Below are 21,254 nucleotides of genomic sequence, written 5' to 3'. Positions count from 1 at the left end.
AATATGTTTCACCAACTCGCCCGTTGGTGAAACATGGCGCCTGGCGTCACTTTTCTAGGGCGCCAACAGAATGCTGGCAGGCAAAGAGCTCTGGCAGTCTTATTGCTCATCATCATGGCATGTGGCGTCCATAAAAAAAACTTGGCAGCAAAACATCAGATTTGTCAGCATGTCTTTCATGTCGTCACCTCGGGGACCGATCAGGAACCGCGGCGTTAAACTCGAAAGGTTCGAGTCCCGGTCGCCTTCCCGGAGGAACGGTGATCAAAAAACCGGGACTATACTGGTGTAGGCCTTTATTGGTAGTGTTCATAAATAGTTGGACTATGTACAGAGGAAGGGAGGCGGCTGCGGTGGCACCTTCAGATGAAGGCTCCGAAGCGGCGGAATGGCGATGATTGGCACTTGGGGAAGAGCGTTTCGCAGTCGCTGTTCCGTGCACCCTGCAGCAGATTGTCCGAGTACTTGGTGCCCCGAAGTACGTGTCCGCTGCACGGCATAGAACACAGCAGGTGGTTACCGATGTCCGCAAATTGGGGATAACCCCCCAATGCAGTACGCAAAAATACTTCAAGAGTGGGAAAAAGTATCAGGCGTGTCACCCGGCCGACCGAAAGTCTGAATGTTTTGACTTACTTTCAATCGCAGCCTATATTTGATTATCTGACCTTTGGCTTATCGGTCAAGCACTGGGCCGGGATCGAATCCCGGCCGCGACGGCCGCTGTTTTCGATGGAGGCTAAAAGAAAAGCGCTCGTGTGTTGTGCGATATCAGAGGTGGTCGAAATTTCGGGAGCCCTCCACTGCGGGGTCTCTCATAGGCTGAGTCGCTTTGGGACGTTAAACCACATAACCAAATAGAGCAGCCATAACCACACTGAACCAAAGCTACCGAGCCGCGAGTGTGGTACGCAAGAATAACGCGAAGAAAAAAAATTTCATATTGACAATCCAAGCAAACCTCGACCTACAGAATGTATGCACCCATGTCAAAGCGGCGGTTAATTCGTGGTTTCGATTCATTGGTTTGACAGTTCAAATGCTAATTGACGACGATCATCATCCACCCACCACCGCCACCATCATCAGCCAGACTACACTCCATGCATGGCAAAGGCCCCTCCGAAACCCCTTCAACGGGCCCTGCGCCAACTGCATCCACATATTCTGCCCAAGCTTCTCATTCTCATTAGGCCACACAACGTTTTGCCAACCTCTGATACCGTAAACCTTAGACCTGTTACTCTTAGAAGACTTCGTTCCTTGACCCACTCTGCACACTTTCTGCAACTCAAAGTTACACATCCTTAAAGTCTCTACTGTGGAGATGAGAAGCCCAAAAAGTTAAAAAGAAAGTATGTTCATGAAGGTGGGGAGGTGGTAAGATGATGCTAACCTGCTACTCCTTCGAAACCACAAATGCATTCGAGAAAAAATTCCGTTAAAACAAGAAAATAAGTATAAGAATATGTAATAGCTGGTGGTTCTGTAAGAAAGGAGACACTAAATGTTTCCCACTCTGTTTTGCAATAACGTCACTATACGTATGACTTACCGAGCATAGATCATGCGAGAAATCTGTTAGCGTTCAAAAATTATCTGTAATTTCACTTTCTGCTGGGGTTTACATGTAGTTTTCAAAAGCTACCGCTCAAGCAGCGCTTTGAGGTTTTAGTTAAGGCAACTCTGACTGCTCCAGGAGCGGGGTTATTAACATGTGAACTATGAGACTCTGCGGTTTCTACGATCTCATACTGACTCGGGACCTCACAATCATCCATCGGTTACTGAATCCATTATTTATTGGGCCTAGGCGAATTTGACGCCGTGATTCATGTGTAATGACATCTTACGCATAATTCTGAAACGTACTATGTCTAGCGTGCTATTCCATCTGTCTCGCATGGCTCCGCGCACAGCAGTACATTTTTCAGTCTGTGGCGCCTGCCAGAGTTCCGCCTAGCGTTGACACAGGTAGATTTGTCACGTCCGGCTGCCTCCGCTCAGGGAAGACCCCACTGGCTTCCGGTCGTGCTTTCTTCGTAGAAAATGCAAATTTGCCTGAGTACTCGCAGAGCCTTAAAACGCGGAACCGCGGCGCTCTCGCATCCGCGTAGCAGCAGCAAAACAATGCTGCCGGAGCGAAACGAGTGTGCCTCTCTTAGAAATGCGCTCTTCCGCGACGACCTTAGACGGAGCTTATTCGATGCGGCCTTCCGTAATCCCACCGTTACGATCGGTCGAAAAGAGCATAGTGAGAACGCGGCGCGTGATTCACGTAATGTCTTCGGCCATCTTTGTTTTTGTTCTCGCTCGCTATCATGTTTTCGTTTTTTTTTTTTTTTTTTTATTGTCCCGGTTGAGTTTCTCCTCGACACACAGAGGTCACGCAATGTGTCTTTATGTTGGTGATCAGCAAATTTTATGTTATTGTCACTGTCTAGCGTGTTTTCTTTTTCTTTTGAGCTTGTCCTCGACTGTTCGCGCTGTCTCTGCCTGCATACGCTAATCCTATATGCCAAAACTTGCGGCGTATTTCGGCAGCAATAAGCATCGTCGACGGTGCTTAGTGCGCCTGCAGGCATCGCCATTGTCTAGTTGCCGTCTACGCCAAAAATTACGTCCTACAGCGTTTCAGCAACGGCGCAGTTTCCACTATACGCGTATAGCTATTCGGTATAGCCATTGCTTCATTACAGCCGTTGGTGTTTTGGGGTAACTATTGCATGCGAAAAGGCTTATGCGTCAACATGTCCACCAACGGTTTTTCTGCAGGTCGCGGCGGATTACGCGCCTTGAACCAATGTCATGGTATATGGCAGCTATGGAGAGTGCTATTCATTCAAAATATTTGACCCCTTCAGGCGGTGAAAACTTCAGTGGCGCCGGATGAAGCTGGTTGAATGAAGCTGGTGCTGTCAAAGGGCCACGCATGGCGAAGATTTCAGTGCGAGTATCGCGTCAGTGGGAACTTGCCTAATGATATCGCAGCATATAGCCACTTGCCTCTCCGCGTCAGATGTGAATGCTGACTGCAATGCTTCACCACATAACATCAGTGCCCTGTCATTGAAAAAAGGTTTTCAAATGCTTACAAGACTGCTTTCAATTTCCAGGCTTTTGTTGTTGAGATTTGCTGATGGTCGGTGCTACATGAAAGTTATTATCAGTCATGCACGCGATGCAAATGCTTAGGGTCGACTTATGCGTTCCGGCCATTGCTGACACTTGCGTTCACCTTAACCGTTAGACGTTGAAGTTCCCATCAGGAGCACCCTCTCAAAGATCGTTGCCATTACATACTGCTTTTTAACTCAAACGTCGCTGGCATAGGATGTCTCAGTTATCACGCGATCTCATTACTGCAGTTATAAAACCTGAAAGTATGCACACCATAAGAAGCTCCTACGCGGGCAGTTCTAGAGTCGGCAGGTGGTCGGCATGCGGAGTTCTCACTCCCACCGTTCTTGCTTCCCTAACGCTAGTGTTGACGTCTCTGCCGAGAAGGCCGACAGCTACTGCGCCTTACATTGCGTCCAAGCCATTTTGTAATTTTTTTCTTTCTGGCCCACGCAGCTCCAGAGAAACAGTGCGCTCGCAGAATACGCTTCATATTCCTGAAGATCCCAGCAAATTCGGAACGCTTCCAGAAAAAAGTGTCGTATTCCTTAAATTCCTGAACAATGCTAGTGCTGTTTTTTTTTCTTGTTAAATGTTGAGCCATTTGTGAATAACGATTAGTTCGGTTGAGTGCTGGCACTACCCGGGAATGTTAAAAGGCGCTAAATTGCTCCAGCATGTTTCTCAGCACCATCACTACACCGCCCAGACCTACCTGCATAGAACTTGTTTCGCGAAAGGCCAGCATGAACCTCCGTTAATGAGAACTGCGATTTCTTTTCCGCGAAGTAATTCATGTCAAAAATTATGGGGAACACGCGTAGTATAGTGTATGACGTAGGTTATACCAGCGCCCTTTAGCCATGTACGTGCCTGCGAGGCCTTCGGGACTTGCGTGAATGGTCCTAGCAGGCTAATTCTGGTATCCCATATGAAAAGAGAGTTGACAGCTCCTACCTTCCTATGCGTCCAGAGGCGTACTCGTCATTTCTCGCTCGCAATGCCGACGTCACATTTACCCTTAACGCCATCACGTTAAAACGGTGCCCCGTGAGATGCCCGAAATTAGGCACAGCTGATCGTCCCAAGGAATCGCCACGGAGCTGCCAGCAGTTTGCCGCGTGGGCCCAAGGGCGCGTTTCTGATTTTCAGGGAAGACTTTAACGGCCACGCTAGGCTGAGCAGAGGGAGAAATGTCGTCACCACCACCCCTAACACTGCACCAACTGCAAGGTAAAAGCCCATCTCTCCCATCAACCCGGTCTCTAACAAAGATCGATAATGCACAAAAAGACATAAAGCCAGATCAACATATATCTGTAGCGCGTGGCGATATTTGAATGCCTGGAATGTCTTAGATTATGCATGTGCAGCGTGCGAGCCACACATCAACTAACGCCCTTTCTTGCGTCAGAGTGGAGACGTAAGGAGATTGGTCCGTCAATTTACCTGCAAATCTCAACATAACAGTCTGCGTGGGTCATCAGCTGCTCACAATTTAGCTCACCGGGCCGTTGCTATAGCATTGCGTACTTATTGCCTCTACTGGGCCTGTAGCTTTACGCCATTCGCTTTCCACTCTACCCCGTGGCCTCACCGAGTGTGTCGAGCTACTCTGACAGCGAATCTGACAACGTTCCCATCGTTTGCAAAGGTGTTCTTCGACGATACCTGAAGAGGTCGACGACCCTGGCGACCGTGGGGTGTGACTTGGCCAGCCACTGGCCCACTTCGCAGGCTGCCCTGCGGCGGCAGTCATCGTCGCGCACGTCCATCACGTCCAGGCCCCGCTCGAGGATCTCGGCCGTCTCGAGTTGCCGGCCGACGCGCTCCAGGTCCAGGTTCTCGCGAAGACCCAGCGATGCCAGGTAGGGCACCAACCGGGCCTTGAGCCCCACCAGCGTGAGCAGCGCGGGCAGTGCCGACGGCAGGTAGCTGAACAGGTAGTAGGCGGCGCCAAGGAAGATGAGCGGCGCCGCCACGGGCGCCAGCATCGTGTGCATCAAGCGCAAGGGCGCGGGAAGGAGGCCAAAGCGAGCCGTCGGCTCCAGCGACGTCTCCGCTGGCGACCTTTCCACTGGCGATGTCTGCACCGCCGAAGTTTCCGCTGCCGACTTGGAGTCCAGCAGGCGGGTTACTGCGGAAACAGGGCAGAAACGAGTCTTTTATTGACACCAGGGCGATTTGGAAAGGACAGTAGGTTGACTTGACAGGGAAAACACAGACGACGGAAAGAACACTTGGCTGGCATGGCTTCGAGCAAGCGCTTGCCATAATTAAGCGAGGTGGCTTCAAAGGCGAACCAGTAGCAGTCTTGAATTCGCCTGCACATAAAATGTTGCTTTCGGAATAGCACGGTCTACTGCGCAGCAAATCGCAGGAAGTGGCAAAAGTAACTTTAGGAGAAAAGCAGTAACCGCACTTTGACCGCTAGTCTGACTGCGCCCAGTGTAGGAAGTGGGCCTCTACCATATCGCTTCCAGTTGACCCTGTCCTGTGGCAGCACGAGAGCACCATATTCTCGCAACCTTCCTAATATCACCCGCCCACCCAATTTCCGCCACCCCAGGTACGCTGGCATTCCCTTGGGATCCACTGCACGAGCGAGCATTCCCATATAATGCATGCTCACTTTCAGAATCTTTAGAGTGCCGAATTTTTCATGAATTGTTCTTTAAGCTTCATTGCAACTATTTTATATTATTTTTTGCTAAAGAGAGAAAAGTTTGCCGGATATGAACTAAAGTTTAATATTTCAGTTTAATAAATTTTGCTTAAATGTATTCTCTCCCACCGACTCCAGAAAAAAATAAAAGTACCGTCCATGAAATCAAGTATTTGCACCGCGAACCCAATATCAAGTAAAAAGCACTGCATTATAAAACACTTGGCCATATGGCGTCTACTCTTAAATTTAAAAGCTTAAATATTTTGTCCATTTCGAGCCTCTGGTCTCTGATTTTTGCGTACATTCGCTGCATGAATAACTATTCGAGCCTTGCAACTGGTGGTGTTAAAAGGAGGTCGAACGTGGAGCCAGGTTACTTGGTTAATATTTGTTTGGCTATGTTCCCGAGTTCATGGTCAACTGGACCTAACTAGCTTTTGTTGGGCTTGGCTTCTTTTTTTTTTGCCCACTTGCCTCTTTTACCTTTCTGGGCACCGAGCGGATTTTCTATTTTGATTTCCCTCAACACCTACTCTTCATTCGCCCGCACCTACTGTAAGGCTGAACAGGTTCTATTTTTATATGTTATTATATTAGTTTTATATGTTATTTTATATGTCCTTGAAAACTTACTTGCGCAGCCTTTCGTAAGCCGTCTAGTTTTTTCCTCCATCACGAGTACGAAGTTTAGTGTGTTTACGGTAGCGCTTTCATTCCGACGTTAAGCCGTTGTTTGTGTGCCTATCTAAGTTACAGATATAGAACCCCAAACTGCGCAACTTGAGTTCTATCCCGCGGCGGTACGGATGCTTCACGCGACTACTATGTATCACCGTGGCAATACATCCCGTATCTTAACTGTTTAGCACTGCGATTTGCGTGCCGTCGTCGATAATAAATTTTATCGGCACGCAGTGGGGATTCAGGACACACCTGTATCGAAGTGCCCCATTGAGATGCGTTAAGCGACCTCAACGTTTCCTAGTACACTGTCTGACCCTGAAATCCTATCGTCCCAATGTTCTTCAGTTAATCTCTATTCTTTGTAGCACGTCAGATATCAAGCACATAACCGCGTTCGCAAATGTCCCGCATCTATACCGCCCTTCCTTTCATTTTTCCATTATTTGTTTGAAATTTATTGCATACCATTTTTCTTACTGCTTCATTTTGTCCTTTGCCCCGCCGGGTGGTGCAGTGGTAAGACGCCCGACTGCTGTGCCGGAGTTCCCGGGTTCGAACCCGACCACGGCAGCTGCATTTCGACGGAGGCGAAACGAAGTGGCGTCCGTGTGCTGTGTGATGTCAGCGCACGCTCAAGATCCCCAGGTGGTCGAAATTACTCCATAGCCCTCTACTATGGCTCCCCTTTCTCTCTTTCCACTTTCCCACCTTCCTTCCTTCCCTTACGGCGCGTTTGAGGTGTCCACAAAGACAAGTGAGGCAGTTACTGCGCCTCTCCCTTCCTATAAATCAATCAGTTTTTTTTTTCGCTCGTTTTCTTTTGTTTTTTTGCCCCACCGGGGTGGTGCAGTGGTAAGACGCCCGACTACTGTGCCGGAGTACCCGGGTTCGAACCCGACCTCGGCGGCTGCGTTTCGATGGAGGCGAAACGAAGAGGCGTCGTGTGCTGTGCTATGTCAGCGCACGTTAAAGATCCCCAGGTGGTCGAAATTACTCCGTAGCCGTCCACTACAGCTCCTCTTTCTCTCCACTTTCACTCTCACCTTCCTCCCCTCCCTTACGGCGCGGTTGAGGTGTCCACAGAAAACAAGTGAGACAGTTACCACACCTTTCCCTTCCTATAAATCAATCAATCAATCAATCAGTTTTGCTTTCCCTTTTTTTGGGGTGGGAAGGGAGGTGGTGAAGGGTGGCTGATCCTCGCCCTGATGGGGCTGGGACTGGTAGGTCACCGCCGTTTGTGGCGGGGGCTAGCCTGCCACCGAATTCTATCTGTTGCAGGCCGTCATTGCACCCGCCATTGCTTCGGTGGTGGACGACGGTTGTTGTTGCGGCGCGCGTCTTTCTCTCTCTCTCTCTCTCTCTCTCTCTTATTTTAGAGCGCAGATGTAGAGCGTTGAGAAGCTAAGCAGATAAAAACATTAAAAAACTATTTTAAAAAATTTGACTGCGGCTCAGCTATGCCATGATATACGTAGCGAGAGCTAATGATTCTGCTTCTGTAGACAGTTTCTACACGTAGCGCAACACTCGCCACGGCTCCCCCTTCCACACCCCACTTGTTAGGATGAGTTTAGCCCACACGGCTGAAGAGGTGGCGATTGCACTTGCAATAGCAGGGACAATGGCTACTACAATTATAAGTGATTGCAAAACAGCAATATGCAACTTTCTCAAGGGAAGGGTCTCTCCACAGGCAAAAAGGATACTGAGAACATGTCAGGATGATAGAATAATCCGACTAATATGGGCACAAGCCCACTCCCAGCTTCAGGGAAATGAGGGAACTCATACGCTTGCCCACGGTCTCACCTTCCGAGTAGGCTCTGATCCTCAGTACACTCTTAGCAGGGACAGGCTAGTCAGCTACAACGAGATTAGAGAGCACTATCGCCTAAACAGGTTAGAATACCCAGCGGCAGATAGGACACTAAATAAGATCCAAGAAAGCATTTGGAGGCGACTACAAACGAGGACTTTTCCGAACCAAGCTATTTTGTGGTGCCCGGAGCAATTCTCAGGTGCAAACTATGTCAGGATAAGGCGGATCTGGTACATATGATATGGACGTGTCCAGAAATAAAAAATATAAATGAACAGACAATAAAACGGAAGAATTTTGGGAGACTCTATTGTTGAGCTCACACCCTGAGACTCAGCTAGGTGCAATCCGACTGGCCAAACATGCGGTCCGGGCATTCGTCCGGGTCCAAGGGCTCCAGGCCTTCGTGTAGGCGGGTAGGTTGACGCCTACCCTGTATCTGTTGGAAATTAAAGTTTTTACCACCACCACACCACTCGGGTACGGCTAAACCAAGAGTCTCACGCATGATGCTACTCTCCGGTGTCAGATCTTTGCGGTGCCAACCTCTTGCAAACATCGCAAGTAAACCCGAATGGATTGTTCATGAAGTCTGTTTGAAACGCCCGCGTCCACTCGAACTTTCCGCCAAGCGAATCACATGGCCCGTCGTCCGGCCAGCCTTTGCATCGTCACCCTCTTCCGCTTCGGCAGATAAGCGTGCTCTCCTAGACATGTTCTCCCATCCCGTGTTGTGACTACTGGCTACTAGTGACTTGGCTACTGGCTAATGTTGAATACTAGCCAAAGTTTGTGACCGATACTGCGATTTTTCTTGTAAACCAATTTGAAACGCCGCTGCTGTTTGCTGTACTGTGTCTGCTTCTGTATGCTAGGTGGTACGGCGTTCGAGGAAGCGCCAAATGAAACGCGTGGATCGGACGCCCGGCGAGGTCGGCTTCGTATAAGCGTCAATGGCATGGTGACGTTATGAGTGGATGTGACGTCATCATGATGTCCCTTCCAGCTATTAGACATTACCGGATATGATGACGTCATATCCGGCCATGACGTCACAGACGATGATGTAATGGCATCACCGTCATCCGTCATAAGCTATGACAAAATTTGTCATGACTAATGCCTAATTACTAGTAGCTAGTTATAAGTACTAGTTAGTCATTAGTACTGGTTAGTGACTAGTTGGTCGTTAGTCATAACTATTACCAGTAGTAGTTATGGTGTGTTATCACTAATGACGTCATCAGCTGCTTCGTTCCACGTGATCCCTAGCTATTTAAAGGTCACGGCGCAGCCATGCTGATGGCCTGAAAACCTGGCGTAATGTAGCTCTCGCTATAAAATATGACTTAGTCATGTGTATTTCCTGTTTTGGTCATTTGTCGCCGCTCATGTGAACGTCTCAAGTGAATGTATAATGTCTAATAAAACTTTTTCTAAACATGACGGTTACTGTGCCTTTCCTTTGCTATTCGCCGCGAGATCGACCTAGAGGTGGCGCCCCCGTCGCTCCGCTGTGTTGATCGGCAGCCGGCGGCGCTTGCAGAAACCTACTCAGCTTCCGACTTTACGGCGGGTTTGTTGGCGATGAAAACGTGCCTTATGCAATACATTAGCGATTTACTGTTTAGAGTGTTCCAATTTTCCAGAAAAATATCCGTGGATATCGCCAACACAGCAAAAAAAAAAAAAAAAGTGTGAGGATTTTAGGAAAACAAAGCACGCAACCACCCGTCTTTAGGTTTACTGGCATCGCTTTGCATGCTTTGAGCGTTGTACGGCACTCACAGGCCGGATACTTGGGCCTGAACATGAAATATCGCCTTTTCAACAGCGTGTACGTGTATTATGCTAGTGAGAAAGGTACATTTAGTATCAAGCCCACGGAGATAAAGGTTCGTGCTCTGACCTGCAGTACTTAAAAATGAATCGAGGCAGCCTGGTTCATTATATCGTGCTTGACTCGAGGATTAAGCAAGCTAAATGTAGCCCTGACAGCGTATTGCCCGGCGGGTTGCCGTCAACCCAGCGAAGCGCTCAAAATCACAAAGGACGAGGAGGGGACAGGACAATAGCGTAGACTGAGTGGACATCAATTCTGACAACCAGGCACAAGTATTTCCCAAAAATGAGATTACGCCGACACTGTGTAGGAAACCTCGCCGCACAGGAAAGCTGACTGCTCACGTGTAGAGCGGTGAGTGGATTGAGTTTGCTGAGCTCACAACAAGGCGGATGCTTCATACGGCAGATAATCTGGTAGTGTTGTACTGTGAAATGATTAAAAGATTTCCTGAAACGGAGGGAAGTGCAAGAAATTTATTATGTGTGCGATGCTGATAAATGGGAATTTCAAAAACTGACGGAACTTTTACAGACTTTACAAAATATAGGACTATTAGCGGTTAATTTTCAGTAACGTTAAAGTGCAAGCTACGAATCAGTAGCTGCGAAGACATCGTAAAAACTGCGCTTGGTGGCTGTCACGTTCTGGCAAGGAATTTTGAAGGCTGAAGATTTCTTTATCATTGTAACTATTGTTGAGCAGTGACTCAATCTTATGCAAAGCAAAATATTGGGATTACTTCTAAAACAGGTGCCGGATAAGACTACCCCGAAAGAAATGGAGTTCATCTCATCATGCGACTGTAAATATGTATTTATTCCCGGAGTAAATACAGATGGTTAAGCCCGTATGAAGCTATTTTACTCCCCTTGTCAGAAACAACGAGTTTGCTCGAAAAACAGCACAGACGAAAAGGATCCTAATGCTACCAGTGTACATTGACCTATGTGTATTATGTAATATTTAGTGTAACATGGTGCTGGGAAGATTTGTTTCTCAAACGTTCGAGCATTTCTCTAAAGCGAAATGTGCTCATTACCACTGCTACGAATGCGCAGAATCATTCAACAGAAAAAAAAAAAGAAATTAAATGCATATACGGATTTAACGTGAGGGGCGGGCTTCGGTATCGTTAACAACGTGGGATTGTTTTAACGACACCGGGGAGCGCCTTTCCACAGCCGAGGAGCGCCTTTCGAAACGGCTGGGATTGACTGAACCCCTGTTCTCAATATCCACAGTCGAGCTCCCTACCACTGAGACACCGAGACAGAGGTTTAAAAGAAAGCACTCAAACAACTCTATCGTGGAAATAGAAGTCACAGAGTGGCTTGTTCAAACTGCATTCTGCTATTCAGCAGACTACGGTCGCGTGTTTCAGTAGCTGTGGTATTCCGAACAGAGACTGGAACATACGATTTTTGAGCGTTTGCTTTAAGTTGTACTGACGGCAGCAACCTGTTTTGCTCTGACACGGCGCCTAACAACAGCAATGCTCAGTTTGAGACACCGCTTGTCAAAGAATCTCAGCTGCCGAAGACCGCGACTGATGATGACATACTCAGTATTGACAAGTATTCTTTTTTAATAGAGCGTGGGGTAATAGCCTGTTCATATTTGTTTTGCAAGAGGCAAAAAAGGTAAGCAAAGGCGCACAGGAACCGCGAACCAAACAAAAAGCCCTACGGTACACGCCGCACGCGCGCACGTAAATCATTGCGGGCTGGCATGCAACGCGAACACGCATCCACACTGAGTAGGGTTCGCTGCTATGCCGCTAGGTGGAGATTTTGCTCGATCTCGAGGCCAATAAACCAACACACAATGTCAGCGTAGGACCTTTGCTATTCGGTTCAGGTGCACACAGAAAACAGCGATTGCTAGTCAACGGCGCAAGAAGGGGTGCGACCACGGCGCGGCCACCGTCACAGCGAAAATGCGACTTTGCGGCCAATGTAGCTCTCGCTACAATAAATAAATAAATGGTGGGGTTTAACGTACTAACGAGACTCGGGCTATATAGCCTGAGTTTCGTTGGGTCGTTAAACGCCATGAGACGCTGTATTGGAGGGCTCCTAAGAACTACCTGCGGTTCGTTAATCTGCACTAACATCGTACAGCACACGGGCACCTGGCTTTTCGTCTCTACCGAAAAGAGGCCACCGCGGACGGGATTCGATCCCGCATACTTCTACACAGCAGTCGAGCGCCCTAACTATACCACGCCACTATGGATATATGTATATATATTTTAGCTGGGTAAGGCTGCTCCATAGAAATCGACATTTACGCACATCACCCCTCAAGTCGATCGTCGTAATATTGCATCTAAAAATTTCCCGCTTGTCTCCAAATTAAAAGCGATATCGAAGAGAGCTTCGGAGCCATGTGGAGATTGCAAAGCCAGCTGGCTTTGCAATCTCCACATGGCTCAAAACCTTGATTTGAAAGGGGCCAGTTCTGGGAGAAAAAGCGGTATTCAAGGTTTCGTTTTAATTATCAGCCTTGCAAGCTGCCTCTCGCCATATCTCTCCAATTAACTCGGTCCTGTGCCAGCTGCATCCACTGGCCACCCGCCTTTGTGACGCGCTATTGTTTAGAAACGTTTGTATGAAGAGGGATGAAGAAACATTCCATGTGACGCTGCGAAGAAGATGGCATAGGCCGTTATTCTTAGTACTTGCACCCCATCTCAGTGTGACTAAAGACTGATTCCAGATTGCAGCCGCTTCCTACACGATAGCAGGGAGAATAGATTTGCAGGTGAATTTGCACCTTAAAGGTTTTTGCATGGAACAAATATGTTCAGTATAATTATGAGCGATTATAATGAAACCTGAAAGTCTCTGCAGATATGTTGCGTTTCACTGTTTCTCTCTTATCAGTGCTGAAAAGACATCGTCCTGCAAAGCATGTACTGACGATGACGACGGGGGCAGTCGCAAGTACGCTAGGAACTCGCCACATTCGCGCCACTGAGTTGCAATCGGGGCGGAGTCGCGGCCCTTTCGCTATCTGAGAAGGGCATCTGGGCCCGTATTCCTAGTTTGCGTTGTTATCGAAAGTGTCGCTATCTCCCCGACCTCGAGTCACCTGATTGATGGAAACGCCAGCACATGATGTTGCTACCTCTCCCGGTTTCGTAGTGGCACCACCCGGTTCTGGCGTTTCGACCGATCAGATGTCTCGAGGTCACGTGAGATAGCGACACTACGATAACGACGCAAACTCGGAATAGGGGCCTGGTGCTGCGAGGCTACTGGTCGAGAACCTGAATAAGCCCCACGGATGGTACCCGCGCTGCGTTCAACTTGACATAAAAACAGTTGGAAGCCAACTCTTATGAAGCTTTCGTGTGCTCTCCTGCATTTTAAGAAGCTTTTAAATTGAACAGTACATGTGCTGTGGAATGCTTGGCCCCTAACAGCTGTGATGGACGCAGACCCGAGCCAGACTTTCCTGTGCATCAGTTTCTCTTGAGACAACGGCACAATATTGTGAGGTACCGTTGTGGAGATATAGAAGCGAATGATTCATACACTCGAGGCGCAACAGTATTGCCCTGTATTCGAATCGAATGGCTCGAATCGAATCGATTATGTTTACTGTTCGGCAGAGTGATGCAGACGCCGCGTACCGTGGCTCATAGTTAGCAACTGTTTCTTTTATTTGATTGTATTCCACCATGGTCTACGGGGAGGAGATCACGATGTGCGAAAAAGTTGCGCTCAGAGATTCCTCTGGAATTGAAAGTAGGAGCGTGTCAAAACGTTTAAAAGGGAGGGGGGGGGGGGGGGGGGTGAAGTTGTAGTCATTTTTTGCAAACAGTGTAAAAGAATCGGGCTCAAATTAAGAGGGGCCATAAATAAGCAAAGGGGGGTGTATGTATGAAAATCACTGGTTGCGTTCAGAAACAGCTTCCGTTGAAAAATGCGTTTATATCACGAATGTACGGGCTGAGTAACGTCCTCCCTGTTGAGCGAGAACATTCGTAAACAAACGAGGAATAAACTCGGCCAAAACGTAACGCTTCTGAAGTATGTGTGCGGCTTTTGGACGTATTCTCGTACTATCAGCTTCGAATGAAAAGTGGACAGGGGAGCACGTAGAAAATTGTCCAACTCAGCCTAGAGGAGCTCTTCTGGTTCGCGGTAGTTCTTGCTTGTTTTCTTTCTCTCGTCAAGCCACTGGAGGGCCACATTCGTTCTTTTTTAGCGATGATGACTTGCGCTTGTTTCGCTGCCTGGGTGAAGCGAGCGCCCTTAGATCGCTGGCCTACAGCGGTTTGACTTTATCTCGTTCATCGCCGTCGCATCGCCCACGTGGGTCACATGTGAAACAGCGCTGCCCAAGTCCCATCTCCGGAACGAATGAATGTGGCGCTCCAGTGGCACAGCGAGAAAACGAACGTAAAAACAAAACCAGCAAAAGAGTCGCAAACCGAAAGAGTGGGCCTATCTCGATGTTGCCATGCCTCGCCTGGACCTTATTCCACGCGCTTCGCCGTTTGCATTTCAGTTGACACCGATAGTACCTGGGCGCACCGGTGACGACAGACGATGGGCATCTGCAAACGTTCCATCTCGTCATCGGCCTTGGTTCCGATGCTTCCAATGGTTTCCAGAGGTAGGCCAGGAAGGAGGACACGTCACACATCATGGCACTCATAAACACCCCTATTATGACACCACATGCTAATGTTTGGCTACCTGATCGGGGTCGATGCCGACGAATGGTGTTTAATGCGCCGGACAAACTTCACTGGGATCATTCAACGAGTACCGAGCAGCCCTATAGTCGTACTTATTCGGTCGCTGATCTCAATTCACGCACCAAGGTCCCAGACATGGTTGCGACCCACCCACATTAATTGAGAGCAAAGTTAATTGCAAGTTGTCCAGCGCGGGCCCCGGGCCTGCTAATGCACGTTGAGTCACCAAAGAGCACTGGTCAACCAGAGGAGTTGCATCGCGCCTCTGCCTCGTGCTCCGATTACTGTGCGCCCCTCACCGCCTAAGCTATGTGCCACACTGGTCGGCTTCGCAGAAAGGAGGCGCTTCTCTCCACTCACCAATGGGGTCAGCCGAGACAGCATGGAGGTAAAGGACGATGCCCACACCGACGAATACGCGTACGAGTGTTGCGATCATCCTGCGAATACGAAAAGACGTTAGCGGGAGGGCGCGTCAGAGCGTGGAAGGCCATTAGAAAACCCTGACTAACTAAACTCTTTCATAATGCAGTTAAAGAAACTGCAAAAAAAAAAAAATCAATTATCGACAATTTCAGACAAAGAAAAAAAAAAACCGTCAGTGCATAAACATAGAAGCAAGACTTCATTGCAGCCTCTTGCAGCAAACGCGCCGCCCGCTGGCAGCACAACACTTGATTGGCCTAAATTACTTGGCACCAGTAGCAAACTATTCTATTCTAGTACTAGCATTCTGCTGCTTTTCTGCATGATACCACGGATACCTTGATGCACTTTATTTATTTTATTTTTCCTGCCTTTTACAATTTTTAGTGTTTATGTTAACTGTGCCTGCCTTCATCAAGATTGTATTTACCCCAACTGTAGCCCCTCCTTATGTAATGCCCTCGTGCCCTTGAGGATGAAATAAATGAAATGAAATTCTAGTAGTGCCACTACTCTAGTACACCGTAAACACGTCACACACATTGGAATGAGGCCACAGTTCGTTTCCAGAGTGCCTTCGGCCGAGCCGCCCCACGTGATTAGTACCAGAGACCAGAATTCACCTTCAAATGCCCTCCGCGTTCTTCTCACGATCAGCGATCAACCTATTCGATGCATGGAAGGCGCAGTGCTTCGCGAGGACACTTGCCAACAAGTACCAAAATATAATTCACAAAAGCCCGCTAAATACTTTCTAGTTGAATTTCCTTTTAAAATAGCTTCTTTTCAGTTTCAACCCGGATGGCCAACTTCACAAACAAGTTGGGAGAGCAGTGAGATTACGTGAGGCATGCAAAAATTGCGATTAATGTCTGCTTCGTCCTTTTAATCCACGTTTTCCACAAGAGGCGGCACCTTTGAGGACAGACGAAAACTAGTCTGATACCGGCAAGCTCTTGGGAGAAGCAGCCATGATCCGCAGGGTGCCAACTGCGGTAGCGTGTGTGCTTCACAAGATGTGCATACTCCTGTCACTAACGTCAACTGCGCATGCGCAGTTTTAACAGGCGGTTCGTTTCCAACCAGCGAAGAGGATCGAATGGACCATGCGAACAAGCCCCAGTTTGCTGCAGATCTGAACTTCCGAAGGACGTATACGTTCACTGCGAAATGCTAAGTCGAGCGCGACGCGCTGCTGTGAAATCTTCGCACGGTCCTCCAAGGAATGATTGTCGCTAACTGCCGTTAACTGCCACTGCGGGAACACTAACTGCCATTGTCGCGCGCCGCCATCTGGCGAAGCACATGCAGTGTATAGACGTCGCGTATGCGACCCTCCCTTGGCTTGCACAATGAAGTGCTCTACCATCGAGACGACGCGTTTACTGGCCCAAGTCAGTGTTGGCAGTAAAAAAAAGTAAAAAGAACCTTCTTTTTCATTGAAAACACTTATTTTTTACAAATATCGTTATGCCCTGAGGCAATAATCAACGTTAAAAGAAACTATATAACTTGAAAGACAACAAAGCAAACTGAATAAAAGAAAAGGGAAAAAGTGGGAGGTGAGTGTGCGTCAAAACTATTGGGGAGGCTGCTCAGTGGAATTGCTAGTCCTGGCTGCTAGACGTGAAAGAAATGACTACAACATGCTAGGGAATAACACACAAGGGACAAAAACAGCAAACAGGAGAAAAGAAGAGCGGCAGGCTACGGCATCCTACCTTGTGTGTTTGAGTAGCAACCCGGCCAATGCATTGATTCACCGTCCACTAGGTTCTTGCCATTTGTCACACGAGTGTCTTTCTTCCGTTTAACCTTGCAAGACATTTCAGTGGAGTTTGGTTTTAACGTTGTTCAGTCACACTACACCGTGGCAGTAATGTGAGACGAAACCCCACGACCAGCCATGTCTACGTAGGTCGTCGTGCGTACTTGCTCGCATCGGCATCTTTTAAATGCTTCCGCATCGCAACCGACACGAGAAGAATGACTCCAAGAATTTGATACGCTATTCTCGTTACAATGAGCGTGCCCCTGAATCATTGAAGAAAACAAACACTTGCATTCGCATGACATGAGAAGCCCTGCTGATTGGTTTATGTGCACCGGACGTGCGGAAGAGGCGGCCGTCGGGCGAAACTGATCATGCTCGATTGGGTGCGAACAGCACTCGGTGGCGCTGCGCGTGCGTCGGAAACGTCGCCGGGCGAAGAGTTGTTCGAAGGTTTCTCGCTTCGTAGAGGTCGGCCTTTACACGTGCCTGATGTGCGAACCGGAATAACCACAAATGAACCAACGGCGGTCATTTCCCAATTTGTGCTCACCTCGGATTTGTCAGCCTATCTCTGAAGTCCTTCGGCTGCCGGAGCTCAAGAAGCAGCAAGGTAGAGAAAAAATTTTAATTATAAATTATTTAACGAACCGGCACAGTCCAATTAAAAATTTATTGAGCCGGCACAGAACAATTCACGTGTACTCGTGGCTGGGCATTATTCTAAATAAAAACGAGGCCGAAATTTTGTGTCGATCCCTATACGATAACAAATACAGCTCCACATCTTCGGAACCCGCTTATTTTTAATATAGAGCAAATGCTAATGAACTAGTGCCGGACGCATTGTAGAGTATTATTATTATTATTATTATTATTATTATTATTATTATTATTATTATTATTATTATTATTATTATTATTATTATTATTATTATTATTATTATTATTATTTAATTCCTAATTCTTTTTGTCCTCACCTTGACAGCTTCCAAAACTCGCTCTGTTCATTTATATTGGATGTTCGTAGCGTTGTATTCTAAATAGTACTTTATGACATATAACTCCCACTTTCTAGCCTAAAATATTGTATTTACTTCACTTTTTGCTTTTTCTCCTGTTCAATGCTGTCTGTATCTTGAACTGCTTTTTATCCGTTTCTTACTTATATTTCAACTTTATATTCGAATCTTACTGTCCCGTGTTCAATTCTATTTCTTTATTGTATTATTCTGTATTTCTAGCCTGTGTTTTAAGTACCACGCACTTGTTGCGCCTGGAATGATTATTTATTTTATGTATATTTCTATATCACTATAATCAATGTCAGTTATTTGTTGTTTTTTTTCTCTCTATCTTCCGTTCTTTTTTTTTTTTCTTTCGTGATGTGCTCAACAATTCTCTGACTGTGTATATAAGTGACGCTACTCATTGATTGCTTTCTTTCAGTGATAATATTGGTTTCAATTTCATTTCATGTGTTGTTTATTTCTTCGTTGTGTTCTGTCTGTGTAAACATGTTTGCGCATTTTCATTTTTGTGCCTCTTTTTTTGCGCTGCAGCACGAAGACCACATGATTGTTCCTGTGCACATTAAATAAAAATTGATTGATTGATTGAATATTATTATTATTATTATTATTATTATTATTATTATTATTATTATTATTATTATTATTATTATTATTATTATTATTATTATTATTATTATTATTATTATTATTATTATTATTATTATTATTATTATTATTATTCAGTTGGCGGCTAGTGCGCAGGCCAACGCTGACACTTTGTATCTCATCAGGCGGTGAGTTTCATGCTGTTCTCGTGATGCCCCGGACGCTGCTATCATTAGTGCCGTCCATCCAGCTGACTCTGGCGTCAAGCGGCCAACTCGGCTGAAAACCAAGATTCGCCTGTAGACTACTTAAGCCAGTGGACAGCGGGGATCCTCTGCAGTCGGCGGCGAGTGCGCAGCCCAATGCTGACACTTTGTATTTCAACATACTTTTTGGCTGTTCTCTCTCAAACTTGAATTTGCGGCTGGCTGCACATCGTATACGATTTTCCTGCGTAACAATGGCATATTCTATCACTTGTCCCAAGTCGCTACCCGATGACGGAAAATTCATGACCTGTACTCTCTAACTTTTCTCACCATTTGGGTCAAAACTGTTCTGGAATCGTGCCAAACACCTTTCACACAATGGGCACAGCAAAACGGGACGTATGGGTATGCAAGACACACAGAGCGCAAGAGATTCCAAATCCCTGACGGATGCTACCGAGGTCGGAATCGGCATTGCTTTTGGAACTGTAAACTATCAGACAGAATGCTTAACGGCACTTCATTCGAAGGTTGATTCACTGCTGCTTTTGAGAACTGAAGTGGTCGTTCTAACCAGCACAGTTCAGTGAGTTCTCTGTAGGAAAAGTACGATTCTGTTCTGAGGAATTGAAAGAACAGGCACGCCCTCAAGAAGCGCAAAGAGAACAACTTGAGCGGATGCAAGTGGAACTAAATGACAGCGAGAAATACCGTCGCAACTTGAATATGGAAATTCTCAAGGAAGAAACGGACGAAAATCTGAAGGAGGGGCTACGGGAGATCGCTGAAAAAGATTTTTCGCTGTCAGAGGTTGAAGCAATCGATCGTCTGTCGGGCAGGCGGGGTTCTAACCCGAGGGTGCGCTTCACTTCCATTGCTTCCAGGGAAAAGTTGTTCGAGGCGCGCAGAAAAGCGCCAAACGATATTCTTCAATGAGAATTTGACTATAGACAGAACCGATATCTATTCCGACGAGCAAAGAAAGGGCCAAGGAAGATGAGTACAAGCTTGCCTGGGTTAAACGGGCTAAGATCTACGTGAAAAAGGCCGAAAACTTGTCTCTTCACTGGATAATTAGGCCAGCTGACCTGGATCAAATTATCTAACTGCAATTGGACAACAACTGCTGCCAGTTGCCAAAAGTCTTTCAAGGACACATTCGGGCATAACTAAGGGAATGAATGTATCGCAAACGCAAATGTCAGAAGTCTTCGAAACTACTGGGAAGAAGTTAAGCTGTTTCCCGCATCAGGAATCGGATTTGTTGAAGTATTCGTCTAAAGAGAAATTAATGTTTCAGACGCTTGCATGAACACGTTTTCAGTACCGAGCTATCAGTGCCGTTTTATGACACGGCCTCATCGACGAGGCGGCGGAATCGCTGTCTTCATAAAAGACACGTTTGATATTTCACCTCTTGATGTGAACTTCTCTCACGCGGGGTGCGTAGCGCTGACGATACCTTGCGGCACCCGGTGTTTAATTTTTGTAGCTCTTTATCGGCAGCCCTGCAACAGTGTTACCCGTTTTCTGTTAGAACTCGAGGAAACATTGAAGTCACCGAGAATTCAGTACAAGAATTTATGTCTTGTGGTAGACCTGAATATAAATAAATAACTTGTTCCCTACAATGGGCTCTGTATATGACTACGTGTCCCTCCTATCGTCGTACAGTGTTGCAAATACAGTAATAGCCCATCCGTGAAGAAATAGTTGATGACCATTTAACAACGTCCTGTCTAGAGCACATCGCTTTGCGAGCACCTATCTACTCTTTTTTCTTCGTGTGTTATTCTGCAACGTTTTGCAGACCTCTACCTCGTCGCCTGCTAACCATCTCCTTTGTCTATACCAAGTCCACTTCGGTCCACCCCATTTAATAAAGCACTCTACGTCACTGTAACTGACCAAAGGGTCTTAGATAATCTCATCAGCAGTTTTCGCTGGATGAACCTAATTAATTTTAATTCACCACAGATTGTCTATGATGACTTAGCTCTGCGACCAAATAAAGAAGTTCGAAAATAATTCTAAGCCCGTTGTAACAAAGAAACGCAAAAAGGATTACAATTCGTTCACTGAGAACATAATGCGTGCGATTTCATACAGAGACGTGTTTTGGAAACGTTGGAAGCATGCCTCAAAAAATAAAAACCGACGTTCCGAATACAAAACGGCAAGAAATCGATTAGTCGTTTTGATAACATAACGAAGCGCCAATGTTTTTTCCTGAAATTTCGCCATTCGTGGAGGAATGCCGCTAAAACATGGTCACTGATAAACAGTCTTCGTGGCAAGAACGCTGCAAACATTTCCGCGCTTTCCTTTCTTTTCTTTTTTTTTTTTTTTTCAGGCAATTCGGTCGAGGTCGCAGACAT

The 21,254-nt window shown here is 46.8% G+C and overlaps 1 protein-coding gene across 1 annotated transcript in view; it reads right to left on the bottom strand.

Moving 5' to 3' along the window:
• Positions 1-362: 362 nt before the first annotated feature.
• Positions 363-21,254, bottom strand: part of LOC146201135 (uncharacterized) — a 39,264-nt gene continuing 18,372 nt past the window's right edge. Inside the window, exons 2-4 of the mRNA XM_084592495.1 lie at positions 15,212-15,291; positions 4,792-5,257; positions 363-489 (exon numbers count right to left, since the gene is read on the bottom strand). Of these exons, the coding sequence (XP_084448621.1) occupies positions 363-489; positions 4,792-5,257; positions 15,212-15,291 (673 nt within the window). The remainder of the gene's footprint in view (positions 490-4,791; positions 5,258-15,211; positions 15,292-21,254) is intronic.

This window comes from Amblyomma maculatum, chromosome 2 (genome assembly GCF_055883805.1).
Source record: "Amblyomma maculatum isolate TAMU_Amacu chromosome 2, ASM5588380v1, whole genome shotgun sequence".
Taxonomy (NCBI): Eukaryota; Metazoa; Arthropoda; class Arachnida; order Ixodida; family Ixodidae; genus Amblyomma; species Amblyomma maculatum.
This window is presented reverse-complemented; position numbering and strand designations above follow the sequence as displayed.